General features: G+C 34.6%; 1 protein-coding gene across 3 annotated transcripts in view; it reads left to right on the top strand.

The window, feature by feature from the left end:
* The window catches only part of SNX16 (sorting nexin 16), a 35,445-nt gene extending 14,140 nt beyond the window's left edge, over positions 1 to 21,305 (top strand). For all 3 annotated transcript variants that reach the window (XM_067711972.1, XM_067711974.1, XM_067711973.1), the window contains 5 exons: positions 1,143 to 1,291; positions 14,593 to 14,662; positions 18,609 to 18,745; positions 19,266 to 19,385; positions 20,185 to 21,305. In XM_067711972.1, the coding sequence (XP_067568073.1) occupies positions 1,143 to 1,291; positions 14,593 to 14,662; positions 18,609 to 18,745; positions 19,266 to 19,385; positions 20,185 to 20,281 (573 nt within the window). In that variant the 3' untranslated portion in view covers positions 20,282 to 21,305. The remainder of the gene's footprint in view (positions 1 to 1,142; positions 1,292 to 14,592; positions 14,663 to 18,608; positions 18,746 to 19,265; positions 19,386 to 20,184) is intronic.
* The last annotated feature ends 208 nt before the right edge of the window (positions 21,306 to 21,513 follow it).

Here is a 21,513-nt window from a genome sequence, read left to right on the forward strand (position 1 = left end):
CTTCATCCTGGCTTTCTCTCTTGGGATGCTCCCCTTTGAAACCCAGACTATATGCTGTGAGAAAGTCCAAGATACATGGAGAGGCCATGTTAGGCTTGTGACTGACAGCCCCAGCTAATGTCTCAGCCAACAAGCAGCATGATCCAGTATAAATATGTGGGAACGAACTTCAGTGGCTTCCAGTTCCCAGCTTCAAGTTTCCAGCTGAGGTTCTAACTCATTGTGACAAAACAACCCATCCTCACCATTCCCTGTACGAATTACCAGCCCACAGAGTCCATGGCCTAATAAATGGTTATTTTACACCACTGAGTTTTGAGGTAACTTGTTATCCAGTTATAGTCACTTGATCAGAGTGTATAAAGGGAAATCTAACCTAGCTTAAAAGGTGGAAAAGTCTTTCCTAAGAAAGTAAAATTTAAGCCAAATATGCAAAATTGATCATAAGCCAAAATGTAAAAGCTAAGACTATAAACATCTTAGAAAAAAACGTGGAAGAAAATTTTTGTAACCTTGGAGTGAGCAACGATTTTTTAAATAGTATCTAAAAAAACATAAACCATAAAAGAGAAGTGGATGAATTAGGTAACATTAAATTTTTTTAAATGTGCTCTGTTAAGATGGTTAACATGAAAAATCAAGCCACAGTCTGGGAGAATATATTTGTCATACATATATCTGACAGAGGCCTTCTATCTAGAATATATAAAGAACTCTGACAACTTAAAAGACAAGTAACCCAGTTTTTTAAAAGCAGAGGGTTCAGAAGATTTAAATAGATAATTTGCCAAAGAAGATATGCAGATCCAAGCACATGAGAAGATACTTAACACCATTTGTCAAGAGAGGAATGTAAATTAAAGCCACAATGAAATACTACTACACACCCACTGGAATGGCTGACATTAAAAAGACAGGCAATGCCACGTGTTAGCAGGGACAGGGAGCAACTGTAACTTCTATGCATACACAACTGGTAGAAATCAAGAAATAAAACAACCAAGGCATAAAAAGCATAGCTGAATTTAATTCTTTTATTGTAAGCTTGTTATGTGAATAGTTTCACATAGTCAACAGGATAGATTTTGTAGAATTCATATAATTGAGTTGAACATTGTATCTTCTTTTTTCTTCTTTTTCAGTTAAAAGAGATGTTTCCAGGCTTTCGATTAGCACTTCCACCAAAACGCTGGTTTAAAGATAATTACAATGCCGACTTTTTAGAAGATAGACAATTAGGATTACAAGCATTTCTTCAAAATTTAGTAGCTCACAAGGACATTGCTAACTGGTATGTAACAAATTGAATAACAGATTATAAATGCATTCCAATAATTGGTTTAAATTAAAGAATAAATCTAGGACCATATATATTCAAGCACAGAAATATAAGATAGGCGTGTTTATCTCTATTAAAGCACTAACTGTAATTTTCTTGCCTTTTTTCAGCAAGGACATTATTTGGTGTTTGATTTATAGTAACACCTCCAAAAAGTCAGCAAAGTTGAAAATTCAGTGTGCCATATATTCAAACCACCCAGCTATAAACCTGATTTTAGAATTTTAGTAATAATTTAAACAGAGTGGCTCACATACTGGTAGATTTTTAGTTAAATAACACCATATAATTTTGATGATAATATTTATATGTCTCCAAAGTAATGCAAAAATATGAAAATTGTGAAGTCAGGTTAATTTATACAGAGGGTAAAGTGAAAATACCAGAAATCATTAAAAAGGGAAAGAAAGGACCTATATGGGGTTTTTGTATCTGAATATATTTACAAGAAAATTGCTATATGATTTAATATCATCTGGGTATTTAATTTTGGAACTTACATTATCAGATAAATTAGAACCATTTTGAAAAAAATTACAGAGCATTTATAAAGAAGCAATAGCATATTCTATGGACACCTGTGTCTGTAACTATCTTTAGCAATTTTTCACATAAGAATGGAAAACAAATAAGAAAACTGCCCTTACTTTTTTCACCCTTTTTTCTTAGTCTTTCTTTTATGTATATCCCCATATATTACACATGTACTATGCATATACATCTTGCTTCTTTTTTTTAATTTAATTTTATTTTTTTATACAGCAGGTTCTTATTAGTTACCCATTTTATACCTATTAGTGTATACATGTCAATCTAAATCTCCCAATTCATCCCACTACCACCACCCGCCCCCCGCCAGTTTCCCCCTTGGTGTCCCTACATTTGTTCTCTACATCTGTGTCTATTTCTGCCCTGCAAACCGGTTCATCGGTACCATTTTTCTAGGTTCCACATATATGCATTAATATACGATATTTGTTTTTCTCTTTCTGGCTTATTTCACTCTGTATGACAGTCTCTGGATCCATCCATATCTCTACAAATGACCCAGTTTTGTTCCTTTTTATGGCTGAGTAATATTCCATTGTATATATGAACCACATCTTCTTTATCCATTCATCTGTCGATGATCATTTAGGTTGCTTCCATGTCCTGGCTATTGTAAATAGTGCTGCAATGAACATTGGGGTGCATGTGTCTTTTTGAATTATGGTTTTCTCTGGGTATATGCCCAGTAGTGGGATTGCTGGGTCATATGGTAATTCTATTTTTAGATTTTTAAGGAACCTCCATACTTTTCTCCATAGTGTCTGTATCAGTTTACATTCCCACCAACAGTGCAGGAGGGTTCCCTTTTCTCCACACCCTCTCCAGCTTTTGTTTTTTGTAGATTTTCTGATGATGCCCATTCTAACTGGTCTGAGGTGATACCTCATTGTAGTTTTGTTTTGCATTTCTCTAATAATTAGTGATGTTGAGCAGCTTTTCGTGTGCCTCTTGGCCATCTGTATGTTTTCTTTGGAGAAATGTCTATTTAGGTCTTCTGCCCATTTTTTGATTGGGTTGTTTGTTTTTCTTAATATTGAGCTGCATGAGCTGTTTATATATTTTGAAGATTATTCCTTTGTCTGTTGATTCGTTTGCAAATATTTTCTCCCATTCTGTGGGTTGTTTTTTCATCTTGTTTATGGTTTCCTTTGCTGTGCAAAGCTTTGAAGTTTCATTAGGTCCCATTTGTTTATTTTTGTTTTTATTTCCATTACTCTAGGAAGTGGATCAAGAAGGATCTTGCTGTAATTTATGTCCAAGAGTGTTCTTCCTATGTTTTCCTCTAAGAGTTTTATAGTGTCTGGTCTTACATTTAGGTCTCTAATCCATTTTGAGTTTATTTTTGTGTATGGTGTTAGGGAGTGTTCTAATTTCATTCTTTTACATGTAGCTGTCCAATTTTCCCGGCATCACATTTTTTTTTTTTTTTTTTTTTTTGTGGTACACGGGCCTCTCACTGTCGTGGCCTCTCCCGTTGCGGAGCACAGTCTCCGACGCGGAGGCTCAATGGCCATGGCTCACAGGCCCAGCCGCTCCACGGCATGTGGGATCTTCCTGGACCGGGGCACGAACCCGCGTCCCCTGCATCGGCAGGCAGACTCTCAAACACTGCACCACGAGGGAAGCCCCCAGCACCACTTTCTGAAGAGACTGTCTTTTCTCCATTGTATATCCTTGCCTCCTTTGTCACAGATTAGTTGATCATAGGTGCGTGGGTTTATCTCTGGGCTTTCTATCCTGTTCCATTGATCTATTTCTGGTTTTGTGCCAGTACCATATTGTCTTGATTACTGTAGCTTTGTAATATAGTCTGAAGTCAGGAAGTCTGATTCCTCCAGCTCCATTTTTTTCCCTCAAGACTGCTTTGGCTGTTCGGGGTCTTTTGTCTTTCCATACAAATTTTAAGATTTTTTGTTCTAGTTCTGTAAAAAATGCCATTGGTAATTTGATAGGGATTGCATTGAGTCTGTAGATTGCTTTGGGTAGTATAGTCATTTTCACAATATTGATTCTTCCAGTCCAAGAACATGGTATATCTCTCCCTCTGTTTGTATCATCTTTAATTTCTTTCAGCAGTATCTTATAATTTTCTGCATACAGAAAATTGTCTTTTGTCTCCCTAGGTAGGTTTATTCTTAGGTATTTTATTCTTTTTGTTGCAATGGTAAATGGGAGTGTTTCCATAATTTCTTTCAGATTTTTCATCATTAGTGTATAGGAATGCCAGAGATTTCTGTGCATTAATTTTGTATCCTGCAACTTTACCAAATTCATCGATTAGCTCTAGTAGTTTTCTGGTAGCATCTTTAGGATTCTCTATGTATAGTATCATGTCATCTGCAAACAGTGACAGTTTTACTTCTTCTTTTCCAATTTGCTTTTACATCTTGCTGCTTAATGTGTGCTAAGCTCAGTGACTGCTTGAGATCTCTGCCCATCCCCCCTCACTTTCCTCTAATAAAGGAACTATAAGCCAGACCCCTTTCTCATCTCCAGATTCACATCTGCAGTTGCCTCCTTGACATCTCCTTCAGACAAACCTCAAACCTAGGAAAGACTTCAGTGCTTACTCTCTGATCTTTCCCCCAGTATTCAGCATCATCCTCTACCTAAAACCCACAAGTCATCTGGACACCTCCCTGCCTTTATACTTTAAACACTCCTCGAATCTGTCTACTTTTCTCCATTCCTGCCATCGCCACCTAGTCTAGCAGTTTTCTCTCACTTTAATTACTCCTTTCCCATCACTCATCTTCCTCACCGAGTTTTATTTCTATAGCCCATTGGAGCCACAGTGATCTTTTGTAATGCAGTTTAAGTCATCCTTTCTGGTCCCTGACCATTTGCTTGTCTTTCCAACTTCATGTTTTGTTATTCCTCCCTGCCCCCATTCTCTGTACATCAGCCGTCTTGGTCTTGTAATTTTTCGAAGTCGCCTGCTCCTTTGTCCCTTAGGACCTTCAATATGCTATACCCTAGAAAGGCAACATTTCACACTACTACCCTTGCTCCCCCAGCCCTGGCCTAAAAGTCACGTTTCAACACAGACTTTTAGGTAACTGGCTCTCTGGACCAACCCCTCACCTACCACCACCACCAAAAACTAGGTCAGGTCTTTCTCAAAGTATCTTCTCTACTGGTTCTGAAAGTCAGCTTCTAATGCCCTAAGACACCCATTGCATGTAATGAATTAACTTCTCATTACATACTTCTAGGATGCTACTAGCTAAGTACCAGTCTTAAGAGAATGAGAAAATAGTCACTCACGTCATTGTCAGCAGGGTTTAATCCTGTCATGGAATCCCAGCTGAGAAAGGCTGCTTGGTACTTTACTTACACAACATCTCAGTTTGTAACTATTTCTGTGATTATTTGATTGTGTTCTCCTACCAGGCTGTAAGGTGCATACATAGTAGTAGGTCATGTGGCTGGTTTACCCACCATTCAGTGTGCAGTGCTTAGCACAATGCAACACAGAGTCCATGCTCGATAAGTACTTGTTGAATGAATGGCAGAACTGTTGATATTTGCTGTTGTACTATTTATAAGAAAAAGAGACTGAAACAAATACGACAAAACTTAGCAACTGTGTGTTCCAGCCTAGATGGTGGGAAGATGGATGCTCCCTACTTTTCTATAATTTTTTACATTTCTCCAAAGAAAAAAAAAAAGGTTAGTGTTAATTCAGATACACAAAGCAGGAATAGAAACCAACAATATCTAAAATCATAGAGAAAACCTTTGAAGAAAATATATTTTATACCATACCATAAAAGAAGACTTTTACAGCTAAGAAGTCAAAACATCATATCCCCTTTCTCTTATTCCTTATTCAGTAAACCTTTATGTCTCTGTATTGCAAATATGGTAAATTAAAATCAAATTTATTCTATAAATGACTATACTCTTTCTATTCAATGAAATATTAAATAGTATGAACCACGTTGATGAACTCATCTTGTGATTTCTTGATTTTTTTAAACGTTAAAAGTGTATCTTAGTTGAGATGTATCTTTTTTTTTTAATTATTGTTAATAGATCTGTATCTGTATGGTAAACATTCGAGATCCTGTTTCTAAAACTGCAGTCCTTAGAACAGTGATAATCATGTTCAATTTATAGATAGGTGTTTCAGGGACAGATATATTCCTTGGTCAAGTAAGTTGGAGAAAGGTTTCATTTGACATTCCTAGAATATTAAAGGTTCTAAAAAGTGTTGCATGAAAACCTATTGTGCCTCACATTTACTTGCTTACTTATTTTTGTCATATATCTCAGACATTTAAGGAATACAAGTAAGGTAACTTAAAGAGAACTCTAAATAAGGTTTGTATACCTTGTTTGTTCTAGGGTACTATATTTTTTGCGAGTGATGAGTAGCATTTTTTATTTCACAGTTTAAGCAGTTTCTTAATAAATTACTGTTTAACACATGACTTGGCAGAGGGAAAAGTTATTAATCTGTATCCTAAGCATTTGCCCTTTGTCATACTAAGAAGGGTAAAAAGGAAGCTGAGGATATACTTACTGAACTTAATTCATTTGAAGAAATTAAGCTTCTGTTTGAACAAAATAATGGAGTTTATGAAGTCCTACTTGGCATGATACAGATTATAAAAGTAAAAGGAATTCAGAGAAGGGGAAGATCAGTCCTGTTTGCAGTGAATCAAGCAATACTGAAGTAGGGAGTGGGGTTTGAGAACCTTGAACAATAGAGTAATATTATGCGTGGGAGGACAAATAATTAGAAAATATCCAGAAAGTCTGAGGTTGTCAAACAGCCACTTATGAATTCTTATAAGGGAGGAAAGGATAAAGACAAAATCCCAATACTTCTTTATAAAAACATGAAACTACATATTTAAGAATCACTACTTAAAATATCAGTGAGTTTACCTTACCTATTGGTATACCTGTTAGCATCCTGTCACAGTTGGAACGGCAGCATAGAAAATTACTATCTTTATATGGCCAAGTAATTATCTGATATTAATTCTTTCTACAGTTCTTTCACTTTCCGTTTTGATTCCTTAGCAGCTCATGACACAGTTATTTGTTAACCTTCATGTGGGCTAAGAGCTTGCCAGTGCACAACTGGCAGCTCTTAATATTACAACTTCTCTAACTATAACAAAACAGAAGTGAAATAAGAACTGAAGGGATGTTAAGAATTGTTGGTTTAAATGTTTTAAGAGAATGTTATTTTCAGATGCATTTGGAGAATACAAAGTAAGAAAACAGATAAAAATGTTAATATTTTTATGATAAAGGATTTATTATTGGTTTTTGTTTGTTTGATAAATGTTTATTTAGGTCTTACTATATATAAGGTATTACAGCTACACAAAGGTGCATTAGATGCTAATCCTTTATTCAAGTAAACTGAATAGGAAGAAGACACACCCAAAAGAACTATAATGGATAGAGCTTGATGTCTTTCAGAAGAGGAAGAGAGGGAACTTTTGACTGGGAGAATTAGAGGAGGCTTCCTAGAGTGTGATATTTGAGCTGGGTTTTAAAGACTGAGTGCTATTTGAACCGACAAAGAGAAAGTAAGGAAGGACTTTCCAAATGAGAGGGAATATTATGTGAAAATGCAGAAGCAAGCAGGCCAAGTCCTATACCCGAAACAGCATGTAACTCAGCTTGTGAAGGTGAAGCATGTGTAAAGATGGATAGAGGGGGATGTTCTCATATTGCATAATCTGTTATAGTTAAAATTTAGCTATTTATTCTTTTATTCTGGTTTGTGTTACTTTGAAATAATTACATCATTTAATCAGCACACCAAATATCTTACTATTCTCTGTTTTCAGAATTACTACACATATATCCTGATTTACCACATTTTTCTTCTTAATTCTTTAAAATACAAGGGTTAAAATTACATATTTTTCCTTATATTAGCATTCATGTATAAGGAGTTCCATGCCAAAATTCAGTGTTCTAAATTCTACATCTGTTAAAAGAAAAAAAGTGCAGATAGATCTGGATTAACAGCAGTTCATGGTTTAAAATATATATATTGTAGTATATAGTATCCAAACATTTACATGAGGAAACAATTGAAAGAAATGAGAATTTACCCCTTGAAAAAAAAGTACTTGGAAGGACATGATAACCATCTTCACGTCTTTGAAAGATTGTGATGGGGAAAAGAATCAAATGATATTTAGCTTTAAAGCGGTGCTTCTCCAGCTATAGTGTGCGTCTCGTTCAAATGCACGTCCTGAATTAGCAAGGTCTGGATTGGAGATTCTGCATTTCTAACAGGTTTCTAGGTGATGCTGATGCTGCTGGCCTAGGGACCTCATTTTGAATAGCAAGACTAACGTGTAGAACTAGGAATAAGTGAACAGTTAGAGGAAGCCCCCATCAGCTCAGAGAAAAAAGAGATACATGTCATTTCAAGCTGTCTGGTATAAAAATGTTCTGCCTTTTGAGAAAGTGAGTTTACCTTAAGCATCAATATTTGAAGAGACTAGGCTAGATAACTATCAGCGGTATTAAAGAAGGAATTATTTACATGGGATATATTAGATTAGATGACTTCTTAAGTCTCTTCTAGTTGTAAAATTCAATAAATCTGTAATTTTTGAACAAAAATATATAAAGAAGCTATATTTTATACATTTTCACATCTTCTCACAGGAAATTTTATTAATGTGTAAGTTGTTTTTATATGTGAAGATACTGTCAAGAGAGGTTGGGTTAGTATTTTTATAAAAGAATTCAGTTATATATGCAATAGTTTATATAATGACAGCTCATGAGAATGAACACATTATTGCTAAGGTTGGTTGCATGATTTTTACCACAAAATATTAGTTTGGTGGACCTTCAGTTATGGACAGCTTTTTTAATGTAATAAAGCAAATATTTTGTATTCAGATACACGTAAACACTGCTGTGGCCTCTTCCTTTGCGGAGCGCAGGCTCCGGACGCGCAGGCTCAGCGGCCATGGCTCACGGGCTCAGCCGCTCCATGGCATGTGGGACCTTCCTGGACTGGGGCACGAACCCGTGTCGCCTGCATTGGCAGGCGGACTCTCAACCACTGCGCCACCAGGGAAGCCCCACGTAAACTCTTAACTAATTAAATTAGGTCTCAAAGACCTTATGCAAAATTCAGTTTTCTGGGCTTAGTAGTGAAATAATTTTAGGCAATTACTTAACTGATTTTTTTAAACGTATGCATTTATTTTTTATATATTTATTTATTTTATTTATTTACTTTTGGCTTCGTTGCTGCGTGCAGGCTTTCTCTAGCTGCGGTGAGCAGAGGCTACTCTTCGTTGCGGTGCATGGGCTTCTCATTGCTGTGTCTTGTCTTGTTGTGGAGCACGGGCTCTAAGTGCCCCGACTTCAGTAGTTGTGACTTGCAGGTCTAGAGCGCAGGCTCAGTAGTTGTGGTGCATGGGCTTAGTTGCTCCGTGGCATGTGGAATCTTCCCAGACCAGGTCTCGAACCCGTGTCCCCTGCATTGGCAGGCGGATTCTTAACCACTGCGCCACCAGGGAAGCCCTACTTAACTGATTTTAATTAATGTTTCCAATTAGAAAATGAAGTAATTGGACTAAATGTTCTCTAAAAATCCACTTTCAGCTCTAAGTTTCTCATATGCTATTCCTTTCATTGTGCTTCTTTATAAATCTTGAAGGAGTACCATCAGAAACAGCCAGATTCTAACCGTCTTTTAACTCTTAAGACTTTTGGTCTTACATGTTGCTGTCCTAAGCTTAGTCCCTCGTCAAAGTAGGCATATCTATTAAAAACTAAATTCCATCTCAAATTTGAGAGTGTGCTGTATTATTTATCTACAACAGTAGATAGAAATTTATTCTGACGCTCTTAATAATTTCATTAATTTTTTAAGAGCAATTAGCATAGCTCTTACAAATAAATTCATTATTTTTTGAATACTTATTCTGTGCTATGGTAATTTATTCAGATTCTGTACAGCCCTGGAACTTGTCATCTACTTTTTGTTGAAGCAGACTGCTTGGTAAACAGAAAATACTAATAATACAGTGTAGTAAGTCCTATGAAAGGGATCTCTTCAAGGTGGTGTAGTAATGCATATAAGAGTACTGAACTGAGTAGAGTGTAGGGGAGGGGGATTTAGTCAGAGAAGATTCTATGAGGAGATAATAGATGAGCTAAGTCATGAATGTGAAGTCTGAGTCAGCCAGCTGAAGGTGGGAAGGATGGGCCAGGGTGATAGCAGCAAGCATGAAACAACATGATAGGCATGAGGAAGTACTATTGCTGAAGTGTCAAATAAGAAAGGCAGTAAAAGCTTGAATGTACACAGGTGCTTTATGCCAACACCAAGACCTTGGCTTTGTTCCCTCTTGTTAGAGGAGGCATAGATGGGTTTCAAGCTGAGTTGGCCATAAAACGTTTGCTTTTGAAGTATTTTTGTATTAGAAGGAATAAAACTGAATGTAGGGACACAAGTGGACTAAAAGTAACTAGGTGAGAGATAACCAAGATATAAACTAGGCCCACAGCCTTGCCTGCATATCCAGCACAGGAGGGTAAATGTGAGCCCTTCAGCTTCACACCCAGCAGCCCATCTCCCTCACCATGACCCTCACTGTCACCAACCTTGATCCCTGAGTCCCTATCCTCGGGGTTGTATTTAATGTCATATTTTTGTTATTTTCTTTTTACTGGTAGAGAATAACTGAAGAGAAATAGTAACTGATAAAACATTTCTATCTGAAATCACTCAATTAATATTTTCATGCAGTGACTTTTTGTGCTTAATTTGGTTTTGACAGAAGAACTATGTAGTATTTCTAGTACTTTTTTACTTAGTTCTTTATAGACCTTTTAATGAATTGTAAGCATTAGTTTTAGCTTTTTTTAATATAAATTTTGAGATAAAGAGCTCATTTAGCTATTAAATTACTGGTCTTTTTAAAAAAATTGTGGAATGTAAACAAATACATACCCATGAAAGAAAAAAAGGAAGGTATATTATGAAGTAAAAGGTGAAGATTCACTGGATGAAGTAGTTTTTTAAGAAGTTTGAAAATTACAGTAAAACTCTTTTAAAGGAGACTTTTTCAAGAGACTCAAAGGAAGAGTTTAAGATATCGGGCAAATTTGCTCTGAGGAAAACAATGCTGAAGGGTACCATCTCTGGTTTCCTTATATTCAGGCAAGTTAAGTCAACTGATCACAATTTTAAAATAGAGATTTCCCAACCACACTAAGAAGTTATTCTACGTGATAAACAGAAAGATAGTCTTTCCATACCTTTCAATTCCAGATTGTTGGATTTTCTCTTAGATAGGTTTCTCTCCTAATTCTGATGTTTTTCTTGCCTTCATTATCATGGTCAAATGGAAACAAAAGTATTAAAGATCAAATACAGAAGAGAGATTGGGGGTTGTATTGAACCTATCAGTGAACAAGTAAATAAATAATAATTTTTTAAATTGACTTCTATTTAATCCATAGACCATTTAATAATATAGACTTTTTGGTACTTATACTTTAATTGAATTTACTTGATTTGTTTATAAATTATACATTGATAATATATAAGAAATCACTGAGCAGAGCCGTGGCACACATAGGCAGTCAAATATTTATCAAATCTAAATAAAGTTCTCTAGTCAGTGATTCGCAAGGAGGGGTAATGGCTTCCTTTTCTACGGGGGGAGAAAAGGTACCTGAATTTTTGAGAAAGAAATTCTTTTCTCAAACACTACCATCTGCCAGACATTCTTGTGTGTCCCTTTCCTTGGATGGGAAAAGAGTTTAAGAGTATTAACTTTCTTCCTCCATCAACTGAGTCCTATTGAAACAGAAGAAATGTATTGAACCCCTGAAAAAAGTGTTTTGTCAATCACAGTTGTAGTGCCAGTTTTAAATTTCACTCTTATGCTACAGATTAAACAAAATAGAGCATGGAATATAACCTTGGAACTGTAGTGAAAAAAAATTTAGAGAATCCATTGGATTTCATTTGCGTAGAACTCTAGTGAGCCATAAATCATAAAGATTTTTAGGGCAGGAGAATGAAATGGAATAACTACTCTAAAAAAAATTTCCTACAACTAGGTACATTGTCAACATCACTGTGGATCTTGGGCTGAATTTCTGCTTTAAACCAAAGGTATAAAAAGAAATACATATATCCCTTTACCCCCTTTTTCTTTCCTAGCAGTAGCATTCCAGTAATTAGAGTAATGGTGAACATAAAAATGTTACTAAAGAATGAGGAAATCTGAGTATAAACTTATAAGAAATAATGTCACACATTAAGTTGTCATACACTGAAAGTATTAAAAAGACTCTTCCATAAACTTCTTAGCACTTTCCTTTTCATCCTTAAAGGCTGTTCTCTCAGCGTTTCATCCAAACTTTTTTTTTTTTTTTTTTTTTTTTTTTTAATTGCTGTACGCGGGTGTCTCACTGCTGTGGCCTCTCCCATTGTGGAGCATAGGCTCCGGATGCACAGGCTCAGCGGCCATGGCTCACGGGCCTAGCCGCTCCACGGCATGTGGGATCTTCCCAGACCGGGGCACGAACCCGTGTCCCCTGCGTCGGCAGGCGGACTCTCAACCACTGCGCCACCAGGGAAGCCCCCATCCAAACTTTTGGCCTGTCAATCCCAAGATCAGTTTATTTCTTGTGCCTCATTCTGCCTAATAGTTTTTTCCGATATACATAGTGGGTGGATAGAAAGTATAATATCTAAACCAAAAGAACGTGTGGTGGTCCTGTTCTTCTCTATACTGTTAGACCAACTGCAGTATTCTAGAGACTTTGATTAAAGAAAGATACAGAGAAATTGAATGTGGTCAGAAAGAAGTGATCAGCAAGGGGAAAGAATCCAAATGAACCAAAACATAAGAGAAAAGAGTTTAAAGGTAGAAAAAGGCACATATTTCTACTCAGAAGACAGATTTAAGGTCTAGCTCTACCACTTGCACTAATGACCTTGGGTGGGTCATTTTACCTCTCTGAACTTTATTATCACTTGTACAATGGAGGTATAATGCCTATCCTCACCTCACATGATTGTTGTGGAAATTGAATAAAGTAGGGTATGTGAAAACCCTGTGTGTGTAATGTACTTTGAAAATGTTAGAAATGGTAACCATGTGAGGTGATAGATATGTTAAGTAGTTTGATTGTACTTCATATTTCATAATGTATGTATATATCGAGTCAAGTTATATAACTTAAATATATATAATTTTTAATTGTCAATTATAGTTCAGTAAAACTGGAAAAAATGTTGGCTCCATGAATGCAGAAGACCATATAGTCTTTAAGTACTCACTAAATTTTGTTACATGAAAAAAGAAAAGGAAATGTTAGTGTGTTAGTATTGCTTGCTAGAGGTATAAGGTTAGAGTAAACATAACATTCTTGACATATTTTTAGGGTTATCATGTGAAAGAAGACTTAGACTTACCTGGAAGGGCCCCAGAAAGCCAAACTAAGACTCATGAATAGAAGCTTCAGGGAGAAAAATCCAGCTCAGTGAAGAAATAATTTTCTAGTTTTCTGTGTTATTCAAACTTAGGATGGCTTATTTTGATGGTTTATTTTAAGAGACAGTTATAGTCCCTATTTCTGGAGGTGTGTAGACATATTCTTGGCTGAACATATAAAGGGGATAATATAAGCAGCATACTATGGATAGTTCAACTAGATCACATTTACGATCCCTTCCATCTCTGTTATTTCATGATTATGAATACTCAAGTTTTATCTCAGTTTCCCTGAGTGTATGTTTTTTATTATCTATATTATCAAGATTTTATAATCCAGAAACTTGCTCCTCTTTTTTCTATTTTTGGGATCTTCTGGATTACTTTCTTAACACCACTTCTCTATTTCATTTTTTCCTTTGGAATGATTTTACTAAAGATCCCATTTATCTCTTTATCACCACCCCCTTCATCATCATCCTTTAAGTCTCCACATTTTTGTTTTAACATACATATAGAGCTGTCCCTCAATCCAAGATTACTTTTTAGAAAGAGGAGTATTTTGTAACAAGGAAGTTCAGGTTTCTACCTTCTTAACCTGTTTCTGGTAATTGAAAAGTATAAGTATAACAATATCGTATTATTTCATTATTTTGAACTTTATGGTAATTCAGAAATGGGAGAATCAGAATTCTTTCTCTTGAATTCTCTAGGGAAAACATTTAAGTGAATTAATATAATAAACATGATTGTAAGAAAAATCTTTAACTTGTTTCATAGTAAATACTTTAGTTACTTTAGAATCATCTCCTGAAGAAGAAACAAATGAAGTATGAATTAGAACTTGTATTTCTTCATAAAAAGATAATGACGTTTTTAGACTAGTTCAAATTAATATTTCTTTGAAAATAATACTGTCTTTTCACCATTTACGTTGGTTTCCTGTACCATTTCTGATTTATGTTTTATGTCGTGTAGTTTTTATGTAACATAAATTCACAATCTTTTTATGTTCATAAGATCATAGAAATAACCTAAAATCTTTGTATCTTCTATAGATTTTATATTTGTATTTTGTTACTTGTGTGAAAACGCATACGCCATCTTGCTTATTTTCATTTATCAGCAGAACCAACTTGCTTAAAACACTATAGCTAGCTTCAGAGTAACTTTTGCTTTCTGCTATCTTGCTCTCTTTTGTAAACTTACTTGTATCCCAGCTAATTTTTTTTTTTCCTTTGAAAGCCTTGCAGTGAGAGAATTTCTTTGTCTGGATGATCCACCAGGTCCATTTGATAGCCTAGAAGAAAGCAGGGTAAGTGCTGTTTTATATATCACATGAAAAGAGGAACAAATAATACCGTACAATAACTACATTGTTTCTTGAATGGAACAGCAAACAGCAAAGTTATAATTTCGGACTATGGTAGTTTTGCACAGAAAGCTTTTAATGTTTGAGTCAAAGCTTTCTTTCATTGAAATACATGAACATAATTCAGTGAAAAAATAAAAATTCGTACATGTCCTATAGTCTATGAAGCCCTAAAATTAAATTCTACATTTATTCTCTTTATTTATACCGTTTCAGAAAAAAGAAGATTACTTGGAAATTTATTTTACATTTAAAAGTAACATTTGCATGCTGAGTTTTCTTCCATCTAAGTATCAAAGTAAAGAACCTACAGTTAAAATCAAATTAAAAAACTAATCTTCAGAAGTAGAAGTTATTGTCTTGTTATCAATTCAGCTCAAGCTTAAGGCTACTCAAATTACACTACTTGACGTGTTAAAGTAGCCTACTTCTTGAAGCAATTGGCTAGATTCACAGACAGATTTGGTAATAATAGATTAGCTAGGATTTATGCAAGTTTTTCTTCCAAATGTTTAATAGTGTTTAAATGGAACAGATTTAATTGGTAGATTTGTAATGTTTTCAGTTAAACTGAGTCAGTTCTTTGTGTTAGAGGAATGCCATAGCTTTTTTTTAAACAGCTTTATTGAAGTAAAACTTTCATCCATAAAATTTGCTATTTGCTATTCCATTGTAAATGTACAATTTAATAACTTTTTAGTAAATTTGTAGAGTTGTGTCTCCATTACCATAATCCAGTTTTAGAAAATTCCATCACCTCAAAAAAAATTCTACAAGCCATTTTGCAGCCATTCCACACTCCCAGCCCCAGACAACTACTGATCTGCTCTCAGTCTCTGCAAATGTGTCTTTTCTGGATATTTCATATAAATAGAATCACACTGTGTGTGTGTATATATAATGTGCATATAAGTGTATATGTGTGCCTATATATATATAATCTCATATATACAATATGCATAATATTGTATATGCATAATATATACAATATGCAATAGTATACAGTATATATAATCTTTTCATCTAGTTTTGTTCACTTAGCATAATGTTTTTGAGCATCATCCATGTTATAGTCTCTCTCAGTATTTCATTACTTTTATTATTGAATGGTTTTCTGTTGCGCACATATACCACATTTTGTTTATCCAGTCAACAGCTGAGGGATATTTGGATTGTTTCCAGTTTTGTGTTATTATGAATAATGCTGCTATGAACAATTTCAGAGAAGGTTTTTTGTGGACATATGTTTTCATCTCTCTTGGGTTGATCCCTAAGAGTAGAATGTTTAGTTATATGGTAAATTATGTTTAACTTTTTTAAGAGACTTACAAAGAGTTTTCCCAAGTGGCTATGCCATTTTACATTCCCACAAGTAGTGTATGAGAGTTCTAGTTTCTCCATGTCCTCACAAACATTTGATATTATCTGTCTGTTGGATTATGGCCATTCTTGTAGGTGTGATATGGTATTTCATTATAGTTTTAATTTGTATATCCGTAATGATTTTTATGTTAATCGCTTTTTCATGTGCTTTTTTGCCATTTGTATGTTTTCTTTGATGAATTGTCTGTTTGAGCCTTTGGCTTATTTTTTTAGTTGGGTTGTTTGTCTTATTGATTTGTAAGAATTCATTATTTTGAATACAGGTCCTTTATCAAATATATGATTTGCAAATATTTTCTCATTGTATGTGTCTTTTTACCTTCTTAATGGTATCTTTTGAAGTGCTAATGTTTTTAATTATAATGAAGGTCATTTTATCATATCCTTTATGGCTTATGCTTTTGGTATTGTATCATAAGAACTCTTTGCCTAACACAGGGCCACCAGGATTTTCTCCTACTTTTTTTTCTAGAAGTTTTATAGTTTTAACTCTTACATCCATACTGAGCTAATTTTGTATAAGGTGTGAAGTGAGGACCTTAAGTTTCTATAGATACTAAAATGTGTCAGTACCCTGTGTTGAATTGTATTGGCACCTTTATCAAAAGTCAGATGAACATGAAAGGAAGGGTTTGCTTCTGCACTCTTCTCTTTCAGTGATCACATTACCTAGCCTTATACTGCACAGTAGAAATGAGTATAGAGAGTAGATGAGTATAGCGAGATGTTGATGAGGCAGTGGGGGAGGAGGAGAAGGGGAAGGTGGAAAAGACTGGGTTACCTGGGGCATAGAAAGTAGCGAAATGCAGTGATCTAAGATGTTTGCCTGGTGGCTTTGATGATGAGGTGGTAGTGCAGATGTACCGTTGGGAGTGCATTTTGACTTACCATTGGTACATACAATTGAAGGGGACCAGTAGGCATATGAATGATATCTATGTACTCAGGAAAGGTCTGGGCTGGAGATGAACAGAAAAAAAAATTGGAAGTCGATAGCAAATAGTATAGGTTATAGTTGAAGTGATAACAGTAATTGCCCAAGGATGAAATATAGAGCAAGAGAATATATAATCAAGGACAAAACTCTGATGAATGCCCACATGCAAAGAACAAGTAGGAATCTAAGAAGTAACTGTAAAATTAGGGGAACCAGGAAGTTTCACAGAGCACAATAAAAGAGGATTCCATTAATTTTTTTTTTTTTACTTTTTAAGTCAGTAGTGACATGCTATGAAGTTGAGAAAAACAGTACTTTGGATTTGACAGAAGTCATTCTTAGCATTTGCCTGGGTATAATTAGTAGAGAAAAGCGAGTAAAACTCCTAATGATTTTAGCCATGAATGAGGAAGCTAAATTTGGATGATAAAAACTTTTTTCCTGGAAATCTTTTTTATTTTGAAAAGAACAAGATGAGTTAGTAGCTAGAGAGACTCCTATCAAGGGACCGGTGGATATGACTTTGTATTTATGTGGAGAGATTTTTAGGTTTGCTGAATCAACTTCAGTCAACTTGATTAAATAAATCTAAGGGCCAAAAGAGAGGGAAAGGTTGAAAATTTAAGAGAGAGTGTATGGGATAGGGCAGGCTTCCAAAGGAGATTGGGCTTAACTTGAAGAGACACATATTCTTGAGGACAAGAACGGAATGCAAATGTAGTTAGGATTCTGGGAGAGTAACTTTTTTTTTTTCTGGTATAGGAATAAAGATCATCTGCTGGGCTTGGGCTCACCAGTAGTAACATATTGTAGGGGATTTGCCAGGGGTGAAGGTTTAACGTAGTCACAAAGGAGACAGGGAATGATAGATAATGATAGATAACTAGGAACAATTAAAAGCAACACTGAAAGCCTCATCAAGGTAAGTGACCCAGATATTTTTCATGACATCATTCTTCATGGCAGTATGATTTTGTTTTAATCTATTTCAATAGTGTTTAGCTTCCTGGGTATAAAGGATAGAATGTCTTTGAGTGAATATAGTAAAAGGAGAAGCAAGGGAAAATAATATTGAAAGCACTATGAAGGAAATCGTTATTATAGGATGTGTCTTCTGAGCTAATACAAATGGAATCAATAGCCACAGTTTTCTTTTTTTAATTTTTTTTCTTTAAAGTATAATCATCTAGGACTGGGCAAAAACAGGCTAAGGAGAATAGAAGCTAAAACAGTGATTATTAGTAATTTTTTTTCCCAGTTATACACTAGAGAGATATCACATTCATTTCAGGCACCCTAGCTTACTACTTAATAATTCTCAAGAAAAGGGACTTGTATTTATTTATAAGTTCCCCAGTACTTATTTATAAGTTCCCCAGTAGGTACTAAGGTAGCAGAGACCTAAAAAGATGAGGGTGGAGAACAAATCATCTGGTTTGTATACACATTATTTTGGTTACCTATGTTCTTTGACTCTTCAGTTATGCCCTTGAGAAAGGTACTGCATAAGTAATTAATGTTATTCTCTTTCTGCATGTGTTTTTTATTTGCTGTTTGTTTGTTTTTAAGGCTTTCTGTGAAACTTTAGAAGAGACAAACTACCGTTTTCAAAAAGAACTACTTGAAAAACAAAAAGAGTTGGAATCACTGAAGAAACTGCTCTGTGAGAAGCAACTTCTTATAGACACTCTAGAAAACAGAATCAGGTATGTTGTGATGCTTGCATTGTCAGTCTAATTCAGCTCGATACTCTGGGCTAAATGCCCTTTGTACGTTACAATTTAGGAAATTTCTGACTCCAAAAGTCTTAGACTCATGGTGTACATCCTTGTAGATTGGGAAAATTGTCTGTTGTTTGCTTATTTATTTAGAAGCCTGAAAATTTGAAGGACGGGAAATATCAGGAAAATAAAGCTCTAGTTGTTCACCAAGACAAACATTATTTTAACCTATTTAAATAGTATCTTTGTTTCTAGGCATTTATGCCAGCTTTTCACATGTGAAAGTTCTAGTTTGCCTTCTTGTCAGCATATATCGAATTGATGTTAAAATCATTTTAAATTAATAAGTACTGATTTCACTGTTGACACCCAGAGTCAACAGTTTATTAGGTATATGACTACACTTAGAACAGCTGAAGGCTACTAAAGCTACATGCATTCAGAACAATAAATATATACCTATTTTATTCATAGAAAATAACTTGTTGCTATACTTTACCTTTAGGAACTTATGTTTGGAACCTGAAGAATCACTGATCGTGTCAGGAACAGAAGGTGGACAGATCCTAAAGGTGAAGTCCTCTGCACTTGAGGTTGATCAAGATGTCTTAGATGAAGAATCTAGGTATATAATGTTTGGTTTATTATAGCCTAATCATCTGAATAATTGGAGAGAAACAGTCATAATACTCTGTAGAGCATGTTTTTATGAACTCAGTGTTATTATATCATGAATCTGATGAGCAAACAGAGGAAGACTATAGATATTCTAGGCTGTCCCTAAAAATGAATCTTTGTCATCCAGCCTATAAATTTCATTACTTATTTTGAAGATACGTCTGAATTAACTGGGCTGTGACTCAGTTAATTCATTAATTTTGTAGTCTTGACAGATTACTTTAATCTCTTTCGATGTCAGTCTTTTCCATGCAAAAAGTGGGACACTGTAATAGCAACCACCCTGTCTACCTAATAGGAATGATGGAAAGATGGTATATTTGAACACACAAAGAATTTTTATTACATATAAATCCAAGGTCACCATTAATACATTAGTGATAGTGGTTAAGCTATAATTATGAGAACAAATTTTCTGTTGGTTAAAGGTCATTACAAACTAGATTTTTATTGAAAAGTGGTAGTTCAGAGAGCTGAGAGAGTTAAAAATATAAACTAGATTTTTATTGAAAAGTGGTAGTTCAGAGAGCTGAAAGAGTTAAAAATATATCTCCAAAGGTGTTATCTGGCAATGACAACTTTAAAATATTAAATTTCTAATTGAATATTTAAGTGTTCCTTTTCATTAAATATTTTTCCATTAAATATTTAAATATTCTTTACATGACTTAAAAAATGTTTACGGTAATAGTGAAGTGAAATAGCATGCATCCAGTCTCTTCATTGTGTTTCTCTTTTTTTTTCAGAGCTGATAATAAGCAATGCTCAAGTTTTAGTGAACCTGAAAATTCCACATCAGACATAGAAGTAGCAGAAGTGGCATATAATGCGGAGGACGACTAATGCATCTCAAATGGTTCCTTCCATTTTTACGTTCCTGCAAATTTAGAATAGAGTGGCAGATATTTAAAAAGAAAAAAAGAGACTGAAGCATTTACAGAAAACAGCAAGATTGCACATGTATAAAGTTTACATAAAGAAAAATTTAAGTTATTGGTATAGGAAATATATTCACTGTTGCTTTACATTGTCTTTTAGCCAAACTTTGTATTTAACACACTAAAAAAAATCTGGAGTTCTGTCATCAAGGCCCACATCCTTAAATACTGTGCATAAATTATTTTGTTGTTTTGCCAATATATTGCTCCAGACTAACGTGGGTGTGCACACTTTGTGTGTGTGTGTGTGTGTGTGTGTGTGTGTTTAAATCACCAGTTACATTAGTTAAGTGGACATAAATTGCATGTTGCTGTCTGTTATATACTTCTTGTGTCTCAGACATGATATATTTTCATTAATGGTTTAAATAAGTGGTAGAGATGAATTGAGTTTTAAATGTTGACATGTTTATCATCTCTAAATAAAAGTTGCTTATTTGGAATGTTACTATTTAAAAGAAGAAAACTTTCTAGTACCAAAGGAAAACTCTTTGAAAGAGCTGTAATAACATAGCTAAAGTGATAAAATAGCCTTGATTTTAAAAGCAAATTCGCTAATATCAAAATACTATAATAAATGTTGTACCAGTGTATTATATGTTATACTTGTATATTTTCCACATAATCTTTATCTTAAATCTCTACCTATAGAATCAGTGGGTTTGCCTTTGTCAGAACACTACCTCTTTTTGCTAATCAAGGCATACTCTTTAAAAAATATAGATTGTAAGCAAATAGGCAGTTATACAAAAAAATAAAAGAGAAAAAGCCATATATCCTACAAAGTTCCTATGTCAGCTCCTGGCATTGCATTTTTATTTCTGTATATGTGAATATGTTGCTATAATGTATGATGCTGATTTTCTTCTTAATATATTTAGCCAAGTGATGCACTTTATGACAATTAAACTCTTTTGTGCCAAGTTTAATTGGTGAATTTCTTTAGTAAGTGGAGTTAGGAAAAAGAATTATGTAGTGCCTTCACTATTTCACTCTTTACAGAAGTCTCCTAGAGTCTTTGAGTCCGCGTTATGAAAACAATGTTTATCTCAGCTTTGCATATAGTTGTTGAAAGTGCCTTGTTTCATTTTTATAGTATGAAGTTATTTATTTTATATTTCTATTGTTTTGCATATT

This window comes from Pseudorca crassidens, chromosome 17 (assembly GCF_039906515.1).
Source record: "Pseudorca crassidens isolate mPseCra1 chromosome 17, mPseCra1.hap1, whole genome shotgun sequence".
Lineage (NCBI taxonomy): Eukaryota > Metazoa > Chordata > Mammalia > Artiodactyla > Delphinidae > Pseudorca > Pseudorca crassidens.